General features: G+C 60.8%; 1 protein-coding gene across 1 annotated transcript in view; it reads right to left on the bottom strand.

The window, feature by feature from the left end:
* CCDC187 (coiled-coil domain containing 187) overlaps positions 1–16,811 on the bottom strand; it is a 39,208-nt gene that overhangs the window by 5,359 nt on the left and 17,038 nt on the right. Inside the window, exons 9-17 of the mRNA XM_007459021.1 lie at positions 16,547–16,645; positions 14,094–14,319; positions 12,959–13,059; positions 10,688–10,822; positions 9,061–10,136; positions 8,745–8,839; positions 5,043–5,605; positions 4,623–4,710; positions 185–351 (exon numbers count right to left, since the gene is read on the bottom strand). Coding sequence (XP_007459083.1) covers positions 185–351; positions 4,623–4,710; positions 5,043–5,605; positions 8,745–8,839; positions 9,061–10,136; positions 10,688–10,822; positions 12,959–13,059; positions 14,094–14,319; positions 16,547–16,645 — 2,550 coding nt within the window. The remainder of the gene's footprint in view (positions 1–184; positions 352–4,622; positions 4,711–5,042; positions 5,606–8,744; positions 8,840–9,060; positions 10,137–10,687; positions 10,823–12,958; positions 13,060–14,093; positions 14,320–16,546; positions 16,646–16,811) is intronic.

Genomic DNA, 16,811 nt, shown 5'->3' with positions numbered 1-16,811 from the left:
CGGGGGGGGGGGGAGCAAACTGTCACAACAGAAGCACGGCAAGGGCACACGGCAAGGGGCTGGGCCCTGAAAGCCTCCAAAAAACTTTAATACTGATGCGTGGATACATCCACAGAGAAAAGCATCTTTCTACACCTGCAGAACCTTGTCGAGCGTCAGGCAGTGGAGGGGGTCCCCAGCGGACCTCCCTGGCCACCCAACCAGCCGGCCCAGGGCCTGTCCACGGGCTCGCCCTTACCGCAGCTCCGGAGGGTCCAGGGCGCGACCAAGCCCGCCCCTCTGGCCGACCGCATCTCTTCCAGCCGCAGGGAGCCGCAGCGGGGGTCTGGCACGGCTGGCGCCCCGAGTGAGCTGGGGACACACAAACACCTGTGTGAGCAGCGAACATCCTTGAGGCAGGAGACAGCTGAGGGCTGGCGGGGGGATGGGTGGTAATCTGGGCTCTCCTGCAGACCCAGTGTCCAGGGAGACCCAAGGGCCAAAGGGCCAGAGGGCCAGGAGGGCAGTGGCGAGCAGGCGGGGCCTGTAGATGCCCACACCCTCAGGATCTCCCAGCTCTGCAGGGCCTGGACTGTGAGCGGCGACTCGGGGCTCTGCACTCGGACCCGGGGGGACCAGCGCCCAGCAGGAGCGCTCAGCATCCACGGTCACCATCGGCGCTGGGGCCAGCATCAGAGTGCCCTCTGCCCAAAAGCCCTCGCCTGCCCTGGGTCTGCTCCTGCAAAGCGGCTGCTCTGGCAGTGACGGGCATGGGGCATGTCCTCTGTCTCTGTCCCCTCGGCCATCTGCTAAGGAGGACTGTCCGCCAGGCCCAGAGTGGAGCAGGGCCCACATCTTAGCTCTAAGCCTCAGCACCATCTTCTCGTGCCGGCACTGCCACCCTGTCCACAGAGGGGCCTGAGCCGGCCGGATGGCCAAGGAGGCCGGGGTCAAACTGGTCCAGTCAGACTCAGAGACCTGTCCTCCATCAGGGTGAGCTCAGCCTCACCCAGGGCTGCCCAGCACGTCTGCCACAGGAGGAGGAAGGCATGGCCTTGGGCCCCCCCGAGAGGGCAGCAGTCCAGGTGGGGTGGGAGAGCCGCCGGGCACAGGTGGGCTGCAGCTGCCCGGATTAGGGGCTTGGGGCACAGATGACTGTGCAAGCCAGGTGTGTGTGCCGGGCTCGGATGAGCTGTGCCGACAGCCCGCCTCACTTCACGTCTCATCAGCACACATGGCTGTCCCTCCTGCACCGAGTGACCCAGGATGCCCTTGAGTGACTAAAGACACCGGCCACACCTGCAGACCATGGAGGTGGGCCCTCCTCCAGCCCCACAGGTGTTCGCTGAGCACCTGCTGTGCTTCCCAGGTGACCCACCACCCGGCCCCTACCCTACAGCTCACAGTCCTACCGGGGAGATGGCGTGAAAAGACTGTTCCAGGAAGAGGGAGCGGCCCTGGGGCCCAGACGAGAGGTGCTGAGGAGGTGAGGGATGGGCCCAGGGGCTGATCCTGGAATGACCCCAGGGATGCTGGGGCAGGAGCGCTGACCGCGGGCTCCGATGGTCAGGGGTGGGTTCCTAGAGGCAGTGGCAGCAGGGGCTGCTCCAGGAATGCGCAGTCATGGAGACAGGGGGACTCTCTTGCTCCCTCCTTCCCAACCCAGAACTTAGGATGCTATAACCCCCACCTGGGATCAACAAAGGGCAGGAAGGAGCTGCGTCCTCCAAGCCTACTTAAAGGGAATGCCATCAGTCCACAAGCCATTCTCCCTCAATTGTCTAGAGCAGGGATGGCAAGTATTTCCCACAGAGGGACAGACGCAGGCCACACGGTCTCTGTCTCTGTGGAAACCACTCAGCTCTGCCTTTGTAGCAGGAAAGCAGTCACACTCGTTATGTAAATGATGAGCATGGCTGTGTGCCAACAAAACTTTATTTACAAAGACCAGAGGTGGGTCTAGAGGGCTGTGGCTTGCTGACCACTGGTCTAGATTCTCTAGGGCAGTGGTTCTCAAACTTCAGTGAGCATCAGAATCGCCTGATCACTGGGCCCACCCCCAGCATAGCAGATTTAGGTGGGTTGGGATGGGCCGGGCACTCTGCATTTTTAACGAGTTCCCAGGGAACAGTTTGAGAACCACTGGCCAGGGAACGGGTGTAGCAGAAAAACGGGGGGCTCTGGAGTCCATGCCCTGGGTCTGAAACTTGGCTTGTCCTCCCCCAGGCTATGTGATCCTGGGCAAGGTCAATTCTCCTCTGCCAGCCTCAGCTTCCCCATCTGTAAAATGGGGATGAGCACACAGCCCTCAGGGTTGCTGCAAGCACTGCATGAGGTGCAGGGAGGCCTGCGGGGTGACGGCAGGCGCGCAGCTGGGGCACACACTCCTCTGTCCTTCCTTCCAGAGATGCTGGGGTGGACTGGGCCTCGGAGGCCCAAGCCCCATGGGGGGTGGGAAGCCCTGGTGTCCTCACCACATGATGCTGGTAACACGCTTGGCCCCCACCTGGCCACTGAGCACTGTGGCCCCAGCGGGGAGAGGGCTCGGTGGAGGGGACCCACCCTGACCCGGGAACTGGCCTGAGAGGTGGCAGGACGGGCCAGGCCCCGAGAGGGGAGCTGCGACCTGCATCCCTGGACTCACTCGGGCAGCGAGGGAGGTGACCAGAGGCACGGCAGCAAAGCAGCCCCGTGAAGCAGTGAGTGGAGACTGCTAGTTGAGAAGACTGGGCCGGGCCAGGTGCCTTCCGGAGGCCCGAGAGGCCCAGGCGGCCCCTGGGCCCGTGGAGGGTGCTGGGACGTCCAGGGCGCAGCCCTGAACGATTTCCACCTCCTCCTGTCTCCCGGCCTGGTCAGGCTGAGGTGGGGAGGGAGGCACAGTGCCCCTGGTGGGAAGGTCCCGAACACCCCTCGGCTTTGACACCTTCTGGCCTGAGCCCCTGGGACCTTGCTGGCTGCCCAGCAGCGGGACACACAACTGTAGGCTGTCCACCTTAGAGCCTAGGGCACCGAGAGTAACCTCTGGAGAATTCTCCCACCCGTCTCCCCTTCTCAAGCCCTAGATCGGGAGCAGGATGGGGGCGTTAGGTACAGAGGACGTGAAGTCCAGCCCGATGCTGACCCCTACTGGTGTCAACAATTCAGTTTCAGTAACTGCGCTGAGGCTGGGCAGGGGAGGGGCTGGGGGAGGGGAGGGAGGGTGAGGCACGGCTGGGGGAATCAGGGTGGATTCAGGGCCACCCCCCATCTCCAAGGGGGGGACTCTGAGGCCGGTGGGGGGGGCCGTGAGTGTGCTCAAGGTCACCAGCTTTAAGCACGGACCTGGGATCTGCACTGACCCCCGGAGGCCCTAGGGCAGCCGCACGTAGGAGGGCAGCAAGCCCAGGACAGACTGGGTGAAGGGGGCGGTGAGAAGCCCCCGGCATCCCTCCCAGCGGGCTCTGGCCGATACTGACAACGAGCAAGGCCAGCCCCCTGGAGACCACCCACTGGCCTGTCCCCCTCTGGAACCCCCTCCCCCGCCCCAGTTCTGAGCTGTAGAGCCTGGAGCCCCGGAGGACGAGGACGTGTGGCCACACAAGGTGAGCGGGCAAGCAGGGAGGGCCTGCGTGGGGGCCAGGCAGGAACGGCTGCCCCCCGGCGCTTCAGCCCCAGGACGGAGAGGGGAGGGGCCCACGGTGTCTGACAACCTCCTGGTGCGGGTGCCAAGGAAGGAGGGGGGCGGGGCTGGGGACCAGCAGGGCACCACTGGCGGGTGAGCAGGCTTGGACGGCGACCCGCACCTGCAGGAGCCCCTGGGCAGACGGGCGGGCGATGTGGCAGAAGGAACAGTTCTTGGGGTGGGAGAGGGGTGAGTCCTTGCAGAAGGAGACAAGCCTGTCCCCGAATCCTGGGACGACTGGGGGCCACAGCTGCTCAGGGAAGACCAGGTGACAAGAAAGCGGCTCCCCTGCGCAGCCCAACCTTTAGAGCCCTTGTGGACAAAACCTGCCCCAGGCTGGAAGATGCCCCGCTCCTGGAGGGGCTGGGGGTACAGAGCAGGGTCACTAGCTGGGGGGAAATGAGCCGGAGGACAGAGAGGACAGGAGTGACAGCAGCTGGACCTCAGGGGGAGGCCGGCAGAGACTCTGGGGACCTGGGGTGAGGCCCAGAACAGCAGAAGGTCCCCAGGAGAGCGGCTGGCCCTGGGTGGTGGCTACTGAGGCCACATTGCAGGCCCAGGCGGGGCTGGCCCACAGTGCCCCTGCCCCGGTCCGGTCATCTGTCTGTAACTGGGTCTGTGCAAAGGGACCTGTGTGAAGTGACCCCAGAGGAGACCAGTGCTGGAGACGGAAGCCACGAGAAGGTGCAAGGGGCTGTGGACAGGTGGTCCTGAGAACTCGACATGGGCCACTGACCCGGATGGAGTGCTGCCTGTCTCCGTGTCCCCCAGACACAACCAGCCTGCCAGCCACACGGGACGCCTGGCCGACAGTGTTTCCACATGGCTCACTGTGCACAGCCCCGCCAGAGGCATCCAAGGCCAGCACCTCTCCCCAGGCGGGTCAGGAGCCACGTCGCTGGACCTGTCACGGGCTCTGTCACGGGCCGGCAGCACCCACCGTGGGGGCACAAGGCTGCTCAAGAGCGGCGCCCAGGCTTACCTCCCTGTGAAGGGGCTGAGGGCCTGGAAGGAAGCCAGGGTTCTCGCCTGCCTCTTGCCCAGCTCCGAGCGCCCATCCTCCACGAAACCTTTGGAGAGACGGGCACCGGTCCACTGGTCGGTGGGGAGCGAGGACGGGGCCCCCACCCCCCTGGCAGGAGGGACCCTGGTCCTGCTTTCTTGCCCCTCTGCAGGAGGCAGGGCAGAGAGGTGGTGGGCACGTTAGGCTCAGGACCAGGCCCTACCCCTCCCCCAGCCAGAGGCAAGATGGTGACAACAGCTGCAGAGGGACAACTTCTGTGGTCTTGTCAACGTACCCCCGCCCCTTTCAGGAGAAGAAACCCAGAGGCAGGGGGAAAGTGGGGTCCCCCTGGCCACCAATGGGGCAAGTGGTCATCCGCGGCCCCGGGGCCGGCCCTACCTTGGGGCTTGCTGGCCTGGTGGCCCCTTGGGCTGACGCTCTGCAGCTGTTCCCAGCCAGGGCTCCAGGGCAGCGTCTCAGTGTCCGGGAAGCAGGTGGTAGAGAGAAGCGGCCTGGCCCGCATGCCCACCCAGCCCCAGGGTGCCCCTCCGCCCACGTCGGGTGCCAGGGCTCTGGGGCAGGCTGGTGTGCTGGAGCTCGAGGGCGGCGGGCCTGGGACCGGCCCCCCTGCTGCGTCCGTTGCCTCGGACCTGCTCAGCCTGTCGGTCAGGACGTCGATTCGCTGCTTCAGGATGTTAGCCATGGTCTCCAGGGCCTGCAGCCGGGCCTGCTTGTACCGGAAGTGCAGGGGGCCCGGCGTGCCCAGGCGTTCGGACTCCTCGGGGTCCAGGTAGATGCACAGCCCCGGGCTTGAGTAGTGGGTGGTCAGGTCCTGGAGTTGCGGGGGGCCCAGGGAAGAACTGGCCGACGTCAGCAGGGGGGCGCCCTCCCAGCCATCTCGGGGGCCTCCCACCTCCAGAGTCTCGGACGGGTTCAAGGCTCTGTTCAAACACAGGCAGAAGCTGCAGGGAGAGAGGGGGAGAGGGTCAGCCCTAGGGCGCCCTCTCTAGGCGCATATGGGGAGCGCGCGTGTGCAGGCATGTGCAGAGCGGCAGCTTCCATGCCAGGCCCAGAGTCTATTCACTGCATCTGTTTATGACCAGGGGGTGATTATGGTGCATCCATAGGGCAGAACACACGTGGCTGTTAGAAAGGAGGAGGATGGTTGGCAATGATCTCTTGGATATGGCACCAAAAGCAGTGGTAACAAAAAACAGAAAAAAATAGATAAACTGGGCTAGTTCAAAATTACAAATTTACACGCATCAAAAGACCCAATCAACAGAATGAAAAGACAACCTACAGAATGAGAGAAAACATTTACAAACCCAGATGTGATCAGAGATTACTCCCCTGAGTATATCTCCTGCAACTCAACAGCAACAAAAACCCAAATAACCTGATGAAAAAACAGGCAAAGACTTGAATAGACTTTTCTCCAAAGAAGACATACAAACGGCCAGGAAGCACGTGGAAAGATGCTAAACATCACTAATAATTAGGGAAATGCAAATGAGAGCCACAGTGAGGGACTTCCCTGGTGGTCCAGTGGTTAACACACCGCGCTCCCAATGCAGGGGGCCCGAGTCCAATCCCTGGTCGGGGAACTAGATCCCGCATGCCGCAACTAAAGATCCCACGTGCCACAACTAAGACCCAATGCAGCCAAATAAATAAATAAAAATAAATAAATAAATATCTTTTTAAAAAGGCGCAATGAGATACCACCTTACACCCTTTAGGGTGGGCACTATTAAAGGAAAAGAAAAACAAGTGTTGACAGCTACGTGCACAGTTGGTGGAATATAAAATGGAAAACAGTATGGAGGTTCCTCAAAAAGTAAACATAGAATTCTCATATGACCCAGCAATTCTAATTCTGGGTACATATCGCACAGAATTGGAAGCAGGGGCTTGAAGAGATGTTTGCATACCTACGCCCACAGCAACACCATTCACAGCCAAAAGATAGAAGAAACCCAAGTGTCCATCAACAGACGAATGGATAAACAAGGTGTGGTCCATCCATACAACGGAATATCATTCAGCCTTAAAAAGGAAAGAAATTCTGCAATAGGCTACAACATGGATGAACCTTGAGGATGTCATGCTGAGTGAAATAGGCCAGTCGCAAAAGGGTCCCAGAAGGAATCAGATTCATAGAGACAGAAAGTAGGACGGTGGGGCCTGGGGCTGGAGTGGGGAGGGATGGGGAGCGAGTGTTTCATGGGGACAGAGTTTCAGTTTGGGAAGATGAGAAAGTCCTGGAGATGATAGTAGTGATGTTTGCACAGCAGTGTGAATGTACACGTAATGCCCCTGAACTGTGTGCTTAAAACTGCGTAAGATTTTACGATCTTAACAAAATTTTACAATTTTGTCATGTGTATTTTACCACAATTTTTTTAAGTGGAAAAAAAAAAAAAAAAAGGACAGAGTGAAGCACGATGAAGGACCTGCAGCCTCCTCCACCACAGAGATAGCCCCCCCCCCTCCAGCATCATGCCCAGCAGAAGGAGCCCAACAGGCAGGAGCCCCTGCCAGCATTTCCCATGGTGGGGGGCTGCCCTCGGGTGTGAGCGGTTTCTCAGCCCCAGTGCAGGTTACACACGTGCTCAGCGTGCGAGCATTCACTGAGCTGCACACCTAGGACCTGTGCCCTTGTCTGGATATGATCAGATGTCAACTTTAAAAAGTTAAAAAAAAAAACGCACACCCCTGGGCTGCCCTGTGGACCTGGAATCTTGGGCAGGAGTGCGCACTTTAAAGACAAATGAAACAAAAGGGATCCGGAGAGGGAAATCTCCAGGAGCCAGGGGCCAGGGGAGGGTGTCCATCCCACCGAGGTGGACGGGTGGGGGGTCGAGGGGCTGCAAAGAGGGGTGGGCGCTGAGCTCCAAAGGGTTCAGCCCAAAGCCCCCTCCCAGAACTCTGGCTGCCAAAGACCCATCCAGGAGCCAGGTTCAGAGCGAGCCCAGGGCAGGAAGCTCCCGGTGGGCGGCATCTTGTGGGGACCCCTGTCCTTAGCCTCTGGGCCAGCTCCTCCCCCTAGCCATGGGCGGATGATACCCTAGGAGCCTGGCTGTGAGTTCCCCCTCCTTCATCGGGCAGGTGGCCGGGAAGTGGCTGGCACCGGCCTGAAGCCCACGGGGCACTCCCTGGAGCCCTTCCCCGCGAGGGCAAGCGCTGGGAAGGCCAGCCTCTAGGGAGCCTGGACGCTCAATTCCCCCAGCAAAGTGGGGGAAGGTCTCCCACCCTGCACATCAAGATGCTGCTCGGGGAGTAGCCTCCCGGACAGTTGCCCCAGAGAAACGAAAACACACGGCAGTGAAAACAAAGCAAAAATGAAAGCAAGGGAACAGAAAACAAACCCAGAAAATAAGTGTTGGTGAAGACAGGGAGAAACTGGATTTCTCGTGCACTACTCTGGGAATGCAAAACGGTGCGGCCACTGCCAGAAACAGCCTGGCAGTTCCTCCACCAGTTAAATATGGAGCTACCACATGACCCGGCAATGCCACTCCCGGGTGCGTGCACCAGAGTAGCCGAAAACAGGTGCTCAGACATTTCACTCACAGCAGCCAAAAGGGGGAAACTGCACACAAGTCCGTCAGCTGCCCCATGGGTAAGCAAAATGTGGGAGATCGCACAGTGGAATATTACTCGGCCACAACAAGGAAGGAAGTCCTGACACAGGCTGCAACGTGGATGAACCTAGAAAACTCGCTCAGGGAAAGGAGCCTGGCACAATGGCCCCATGCTATAGGATTCCACTGACACGAGACATCAAAACAGGTGAATCCATACACACAGATGGACAGCAGACCGGGGAGTGACTGCTAATGGAGACAGGTTTCCTTTCAGGGTGATGAAATGTTTCTGGGGGCTAGATGGAAGTGGTGGTTACACAATATTGTGAACGTGCCAAATGCCACTGAATAGTTTCCTTTATAAAGGTTAACTTAACGTGATGGGAATCTCACCTCAGGGAAAACTAACGCAGCCCTGATCACAGGCTCTGTGCAGCTCTGGACAGAGGGAGCGACTCCCCGCCTGGGAGAGCCCCCCCAGGAAGTGCAGTCCTGGCCCCTGCACACCCACCTGCCCGGGGCGCCCTGGTCCCCCAGCACCATGCCGGAAGTCACCCTGCTCCACTGCGGCACAGGCGCTCCTGGGCCCCCGGCGGCTTCCAGGCCCTAAAGCAGAGGAGAAGGGACGTTGTCAGAGCCCAGCCTGGACCAGAAGACCCCAGGCCTTGTCTCAGCCTCAGAGCTGGCCCCAGCCTCCACAAGGATCTCAGGCTGGGTCCCTCAGGGGTCCCCTCTTTGGGGACAGAGACAGAGGCAGTGGGGTCCCTGCAGAGCCCTGCCACAGCCAGGGGACCCCGCGGGACCTCGGTGGCTGAGCTGGTGCATACCCTGGACTGTGCAGAATGCGGGACGAAGGTCACGATGCCGGGCGTCGTCTGGGAGACCACGGGGACGGCCTCCCTCTGCTTCCTGTAGACGCCCTGCAGCCTCTGGTTTCTGAGCTCCAGCGCTTGCGTGGCGGAGGCCTTTTTCTTTAGGGCCTCCGTCTTCTGACGCATGAACTCCCGCAGGGACTCGGAGCCGTGGAGGGGCCCCTGGGGCTTCGGGCAGGGCGGCGGGGATCGCACCTCATTCTCCTTCCCAGGCACGTTCCAAAGGGCGCCCTGGCTGGGCCTTGGCCAGGCGAGCTTCGCCCCCGCGGGGGTCAGCAGTGGACCCCTGCCCTGGCACAGGGGGCCGGCCCCCTGCGGGAAGGCGGGGCTCCAGGGCCTTTGGGCGGAGCCCTCCCGGTCTTCACAAGCGGTCCAGGCCCTCTGCAGACCCCAGGCCTGCCCGGACGAGGTGCTCCGGGGACGCTGCAGGAAGGGGCCCCATCTTTCAGGGGGGCTCGCGGGCCCCCGTAAAGAGCAGTCCCGTCCTTGGGCTGCCCAGGTCTTCTGTGGACAGGAGGCCCGCCTGGCCGAGGCGCTCCAGGGCCGCTGAGGGAAGGAGTTCAGCCTCTCTGTGGGGCTCCTGGGTCCCCGGAAGGAGGGATCTCGTCCTTGGGCCGCCCAGGTCCTCTGCGGACAGGACTCCCACCTGGCCAAGGTACTCCAGCTCGGCGCCGTGGGCAGGCTCCCAGCCCTCTCGGAGGCAGGCACCCCCTCCGTCACGGCCCGAGGGCTCTTCCAGGAGCCCCGCAAGTCTGGGAGCTTCCAGGGGCTCTGCCACCTCCTCCCCGCCAGGTCCCGCGGCTCCAGCCCTCGCCTTGGGTGGTGGTCCTGGGCCAGCTCCAGCCTGGCCTGGGTTTGCTGGCGGAGGTCTCGAAGGATGGCCAGAGCAGCCTGGATGTTCATGGGCTGATGGCAGGAAGCCAGGTGGGGAGCATTGGTTGACACCTGCGGGTCGCTGTGGGCAGAGGTTGATCTAGGCAGCCGGGGGCGGACAGGGGAACTCTCACCAGCTCCCGACTTCTTGCTGTGTCCTGAAAAGACAGGCAGTTGCAGGGGTGGCCAGAGCTGCAGGGCTTCAGGAGGAGCAGAGCCGGCCCCTCCCCTCTCCCTGAGGCCCCCCCTGTTGGTTCTGCGCCCATCATCCACTCACAGAGCCCTCTGGGGGCAGGTGCCACGTCGGGGTGACTCGAGGCTGAGCCTGGGCACCTGGCGCAGAGCCACCCCCTCTGAATGTGGTGAAAACTAAGGAGGGGGGCGCGGGGGGAGGTGACACGTCTCCCGGGAGCTGTTGTGGTTCCCATCCTGCAGTCCCTGAGTCAGGAAAGCCTGGTGGCCAGGCCCTGCCTTCTGGGAGCCGAAAGGGTGCCTCTCGGGGACAGAAATCCTGTTCCTGGGCTTTTAAATGGAGCGACTCCCCAAAGTCCCCGTCTGGTGGGGGGTTTGGAGGGCGTCTGACGGGTCGCTGGGAGAGAGGTGCCGGGCCCGCACCCTGATGCCACTGCTTCCTGGGCGTCTCTCCCTCTGGCCCACACTCCAGATGCCACACCGAGCGGAGCAGAGCCGAGGCGGAGGCACGAGGTACCTAATTCTGCGGTGGGGGCCCGGCCTCTTGAGGGTGCCTTGCTCTGAAGCCTAGGGAGGGAAGGAGGGGGCCCAAACAGCACCCTCACCAGAGCTAGTCCTTTTCTCAAAGTGTAAACACCAACCAACTCAGAATCTTAAAGAGAAAACGCACACAACAGCCAGGTGCCCAGGGCCCTCCGACGCTGGCCCAGACAGGGAGGCTGGCGACTCCACGCAGACCCAGGAGACCAGTTCACACGCACCCAGAGGGGATGGGGTGAAAACCCTCGTGTCCAGGCCATTCTGGGGATTGGGCCACACCCCCAGCCATTAGCCAGCATCCTGGCAGGGCTGAGTCCCAGGATGACCTTGAAACGTGACCTGATTTCTCTGACCCTTGGGGGTAATAAAATGTGCTCCCTTCAGATTTGTCTGTAAAACATTCAACACAGGCCCAGGAACACCGCACACGCTCAGTAAAGGCTGGCCAGTAGTAACGACAGTCACTGGCACAAGCAGGGCTCACACAGGCGAGGGGGAGGCAATGTTATCACCGATCATTTGCCCTGAGCCAGAGAAAATTAATTTGTTTTTAAACTGGTGAGACTCAGCAGGGATAGGGGAGGGGACTCAAGGAAGACAGTCAGGTTGGCAGGACAAGGGGTCCCGGAGAGCGTGGAAACAGCCACCCCATCCCAAACACAAAACAGCTTTCTTTCATAAATGCTGTCACATAATAAACATCATTCATCATGTTTCACTTCATAATCCCAAGTTACGCTCACCAAATGCCAATAGCAGGCCCACCACCATAACAAACCCATCCACAAGGGCCCTGGCAGAGGTAGCGCCGGCCTTGAGCTCACAAACACACGTGTAAGCTCACTCGCTTACACAGCCTGCGTCTCCGGGGTAGGGGGAGCTAGCCCAGGGAAGGGTGTGTCCCGCAGGGCTGTTCCAGGGGCGTGGTCGCGGTCTGGGGGGGGTACTTACTGAGGCGTGGCCTCTGGGCGTGGCTCTGTACCGCCCTTCCCCTTGCAGGAGCTCCATCTTCAGGCCTATGGCTGAAGTCCCTCCTGGTCTGGGCTGGGGAACGTGCTGTGTCTGGGGGGCAGGGTGTGATAGGTGGGTGGTCTCTGCTGTAAGGCACCCTGGTTTGCCCCTCCCTGAGACCACGCCCTCCGCCCCAGGCCCCTGGTGACACCGGAAGGTAAGAGTGAGGTCTCAGGAGTCCCAGACCTGGGTTTAAATCCCAGCTCCTCCTGTCTAGCCACTGGCCTTGGGCAAGTGACAACTCCCCCGTGCCTCAGTTTCGCCATCTGTAAGCATCTCCCCGCAAGGCCACCAGGATGCAAAAGCGAAGCCGTCACGCTCGCTACAGGAGTTGCCCAGAAAGATCAGGATTCTGATCAGGATTGAGTCTGGACTGCCCACCTGCCACATGTGACCTATGAGTGGGACCTGGGGGCTTGGGCTACCCAGAGAGGGTCCTGCGTCCTGGTCCCTAAAGCTGCTGCACTGCACAAAAATGGCCTCACTCCCTTGGTCGGGGCCCTAGGCAGGGACCACACCAGGTAGGGAGGGGGCCACCTGCTGGCCAGGCCCCTCTCAGCACCCCCATCCGCAGGCCCCTCCATCACTGGCTTCCCCATTAGCCCACCGGAGGGGTCCAGGTCAATAAATGGGTCCTGATGGGCACATTTTTTTCTTCCACAGAGCAGTTTAACGGCAATTAATTTTTTTACGAGAGGATTTTTAATCTGTGGAAATGGATGAAATGCCCAAGTGCCCTGTCAAAGTTCCAGGGCCGACCTAATCTATGATAAAAAACACAAAGTGAGGTGCTATGATCTGAAATTAGATATCGGGCTTCATTTTCCTGTGGCCCAGATGGATGAATATTTTATAACTATTGTGATTTAATTTTTTGTTAACTACAGCAAATTTCTAATTTATCCAATTCCCAAGTCCTGTGGCTCTGACCTCTGAACCCAAACTCATCTCTCCTCAGCCCAGCTGTGACTTCGTAACTGACAGAAACTAATGGCCACCTCCATCAGGGTGACACGGCGGTTACGGTGACGAATGCGGCCCATGGCGCGCCCTTTTGACCCCGTGTAGGCAGAAGGCAGGTCATCTTTCAAGGGAGCCGTTAAAATAAAACAAACCAAAATGCCGAGGAATGGTGGAGGGTGGGGTGGGGTGGGGGGAACGCGATGCAGAAAACTTATATTTTGTGCTTTTTCAGTGGCCTTCCGGAACCTTCTCCGTGTCTCCCAGCGTCCCTCACTCTGGTTCCAGTGGAGGTTTTCCCGACACGTCCCCACCTCGCTCAGGGCCCACCTCCAGCCAGAGGAGGAGGACAGGTGTTTCTCCTGCTGGAGCCGTCGCCTGCCCAAGGGCAGAGGAGGCGGTGTCTGGTGGCATGGGCACACCACACATGGCTCACTCCCACCCAGGACTGTGATCTCATACGCTGGGGAAACTGAGGCATAGAGATGTGCAGAAACAGCTCGACCTCCAGTGCTGCTGACTCCGAGACCAGGGGCCCCACAGAGCCGACCTCAGCCTCCCAGGGCTTTCTCCAACCAGGGGGCTCTGGCTGGTGTCTCCGAAGCCCGTGGTACAGTGGTCCCAGAGCCCAGGCCCCGAGGGTGGGCCTGGAGAAGGTGCCCCGGTGTGGGCCCACGTATGCACAGCTGGGCTCTCTCAGGTAGGGAGCACAGGCCTGGAGCTGTCAGGGCCCAACCCCGGCTCGCCTGTGTGGTCCTGGGCAGGGCTGTTGAACCTGTCTGAGCCTCAGTTTCCTCATCTACAAAGTGGGAGTGAGCCCACCTGCCTTCGAGGAGAGCTGTGAGGGTCACGTGAGTTACTGTCGCCTGAGCGCATGGCACACTCGGACAGAGTCCGCCACTGAGCGAGGCCGCTCCTCCCCGGTTCAGAACGTGCTGAAGGAAGGCCCCGGAGGAAGGCCACCCTCTCTGTTCCCCACACACCCACATCCAGCTCATTCACCCCACGAGCTCCACAAACCTACCAGGCTGGGCAGCTGGGTCTTTGCTGGACGCCAACACCCCACGCAGCCCTCAGGAAAAGACACCTGAATTAGGAATTCCTCTGTGAGTGTGGCCCAGCACCACCAAGACCCCTGAACAGACTTCTCCTGGGTCACAGACGGCCGACACGTCTCGAAGGGAAGCGGACGTCGCCCAGCCTTTCCCACCACTGGGCACCCCAGGGGAAGCAGCCACCCCGGCCTCACTGCCTGGAGTCTAAATCTCAAACCAGGCGACAGGCAGACCACAGCCATGCTTCCCGCCACCGATGGCAGCAAAACGGCCACAGCTCAGCCAGTGACACCGAGTCACGAGAAAGCAAGCACATCTGTCCGCCACCAGCTCACATGCCCCCCACTTCACGCCCACCTTTCCGAGGCGGAGCCAGGGCCGCACCAGCCGTCCTGGCTCCAGAAACAAGCCATGTGCCCACCTCCTGAGCCTGGATGGTAACCTCCTGTCCCCACGCCCTGCCTGGCCCCGAATGGGCCAATGCTACCTGTGTCTTTGGCAGTTCTCCTAGGGGTGGGCAGCTTGGAGGTCTTCTCTCTTTTGCAAGAACTACTTTTCATCCTTTTGGTTTTTTCCCGTGGAACTTCAGAGAGAGGAGACAGACGGAAGGAAGGGAGAGAAGGTTGAGTCGCAATGCAACACACGGGATCAGCCAGCTCGTGGGGCCCCTGACTGTCCCCTCACGGCCCTCTGCATGGGACCCCCCCCCCGGGCAGTCCCCCTCACTGGGCTCACCTCACCCACCCTCGCAGCCTCGACTGGACACACGTCCCGAGAGCCCCCAGGCACAGCCGTAGCCTCCCATCTCCGTCCCCTACACCCAGCTCGGGGCCGGCCCACGGCACTCGTGTTTATTGAATGAATAAATGATTGAACAGGCCCACAGATGAAGCCACGGCGGGGCAGCCGGCCAGACGGGACATCGGCTCCTCAGGGAGAGGAGGAGTGAGTGCTAGACCCAGAGGGGCCTTCGCACAGTGGGATCTGCCCGGCTGGACAGGCGGGAACAGGAGATCCAAGCCCACAGAAGGCACAGAGGCCGACTGGAGTGGAGCGGCTGCCCGAGGGTCAGTGTGGGCACCCGGCGCTGCTCTGTTTGGCCTCGTTCATCTTTGTCCCCCGCTGGGTGGACGCTGCATCTCGGAAGCCAACCAGCCAGTGACCGAGTGGGAGCTGGTTCCGGCCCATCGTGTCCCCAGGGACCTGGGGAGCACAGGGAAAGTCTCTCCCGAGGGACTCTCCAGGCCTCCGCGGTGCAGCTGGGTCCCGGCCTCAGCCCGTCCCTCCGTCCTCAGCACCCAACCCCACTGGCAGGAGGGGCCTCAAGACGAGGCCCACACGAAAGGACAAACCCTATAGGATTTCGCTCATGTGAAGTCCCTAAAGGAGTCAAACCCGCAGAAACAAAGAAACAAACCCAAAGAAACAAACCGTGTTTGTACTTAAACACGGTTAAAACAGTAAACTTTATGTTATGTGTATTTTACCACAATAATAAAAAAAAAAGAGCCAGGCCCTGCCCCATACCCTGCTTCCAGAGGGTTCCAGGGGGGAGCTGGTGACTGATAACACTGCTCACTGAGGCCCCTGAGTGACCAATGGCCAGGTCCTGAGTTTGGCTGATGGGCCCCTGCATGTGGGGACAGGGAGAATGACCTGCTGGGCGAGCTGAGGTCATCAGGGCCCTCTGTCCCCGAGGAGAGAGACAGGGGCGTTCCGCGTGAGTCACAGCTGGAATGGGGATGGGCGGATGCCCCACTCCTGGGGGAGCTGCCGGTGCCCAGTTAGGCCAGAGCTGGGCTCAGGGAGAGGGTTCTGCCCCTTGGCTGCACTCGGGCCGGCCCCTCGCACCCCACCTAGGGCTGTGCTTGGCTTGCACATCTGGCTGGGACAGATCGGAAACGAGTCTGTAGCTGCCACCCAGAGGGTCCCGACTCGAGTGTCGACCAGCCTTTGTTCCACCCTGGTCACCACGGCGCCACTGGAATAGGCAACGGTCTCCCTCATTCTCCCCAACAGCCCCATGGAAAACCCTGGCTGGAGACCCTGAAAGCCTCAGGCCTCTAGGACAGCCTGACCCCTGCTCCGGAGCCCTCTCCCCCGCTTCCTGGGATCTCCAGAATCCTGCTGGACTGTAGAGACAGCTCCTCCACCCAGGGCCCACCCTGCACACACAGCGAGCCCGCCAATGCCCAAATCCTCCATGGCCCCCCTGCCTAAAAACCCTCCAAGCGTCCTGCGGCCGGGGAAGGCGAGGTTCCTTAATGCTGCTGCCCTCCACCCCCGGGGAGCAACCCACTGCCGACCCTTCAGCATCTCCCGGGCAGGGCAAGGCCATCTGTGGGACAGGCAGGCAGTGCCTCTTGCCTGCAAGATGGAACAACGAGCCCAGGAGCTGATGGGGCCTGAAGGACCTCAGACCTGGCATGTGACCATGCAGGGAAGACCTCACCTATTCTGTGCAGAAGAGCTCAGCAAGGAGACGCCCCTGGCCAGCCCCCCTGCCCTTTGAGCCCCAGCCTGCCCTTCAGGGCCTGCCTGGATTCCTTCCCTGATGGTTAGAAATCGGGCTCCAGAGAATGGCGGGCTGGCTTCAAACCCCTGCTTGGTCCCTTCATAGCTGGGGTCCTCTCTGACCCTCAGTGTCCTCCTCTGTGAGTGGGAAGCTAATAGAGACAATCGCACAGAGTGAGAGAGAAGCTGCCTGGAGAGTGCTCACTCCAGAACCGTGCCACCCACACCTGGGTCTGAGTGTCCACTGGGGGCAGTGGTGGGGGGATGCCAGGATGGCTGGCCGCAGAGCCACTCACCTGAGGCCTGCCGCTGGGAGACCCTGGAGGCCTCACGCCCCTGGCCAGGTGTTGCCTTGTCTTTGACTCCACTTTCAGCCCCACTCAGGGTGCCTGAGCCTGAAGGAGACAAGAAGAATTGTGAGGATAGAGAGGCTGTGAAGAAATGTCCAGGGAAAGGTCCCCGTTTGGCAGCCGCTCAAATACCTTTAAACATGGCCTTGATGCCCAAGCCTGAGGGCACAGCCCCCCGGGGACCGGTCCCTTCCACGCCTCCCGCGTGCCC

This window comes from Lipotes vexillifer, unplaced genomic scaffold (genome assembly GCF_000442215.2).
Source record: "Lipotes vexillifer unplaced genomic scaffold, Lipotes_vexillifer_v1.1 scaffold636, whole genome shotgun sequence".
NCBI lineage: Eukaryota > Metazoa > Chordata > Mammalia > Artiodactyla > Lipotidae > Lipotes > Lipotes vexillifer.
Note: the sequence above shows the minus strand (reverse complement) of the source record. Positions and strands in the feature narration are given on the sequence as shown.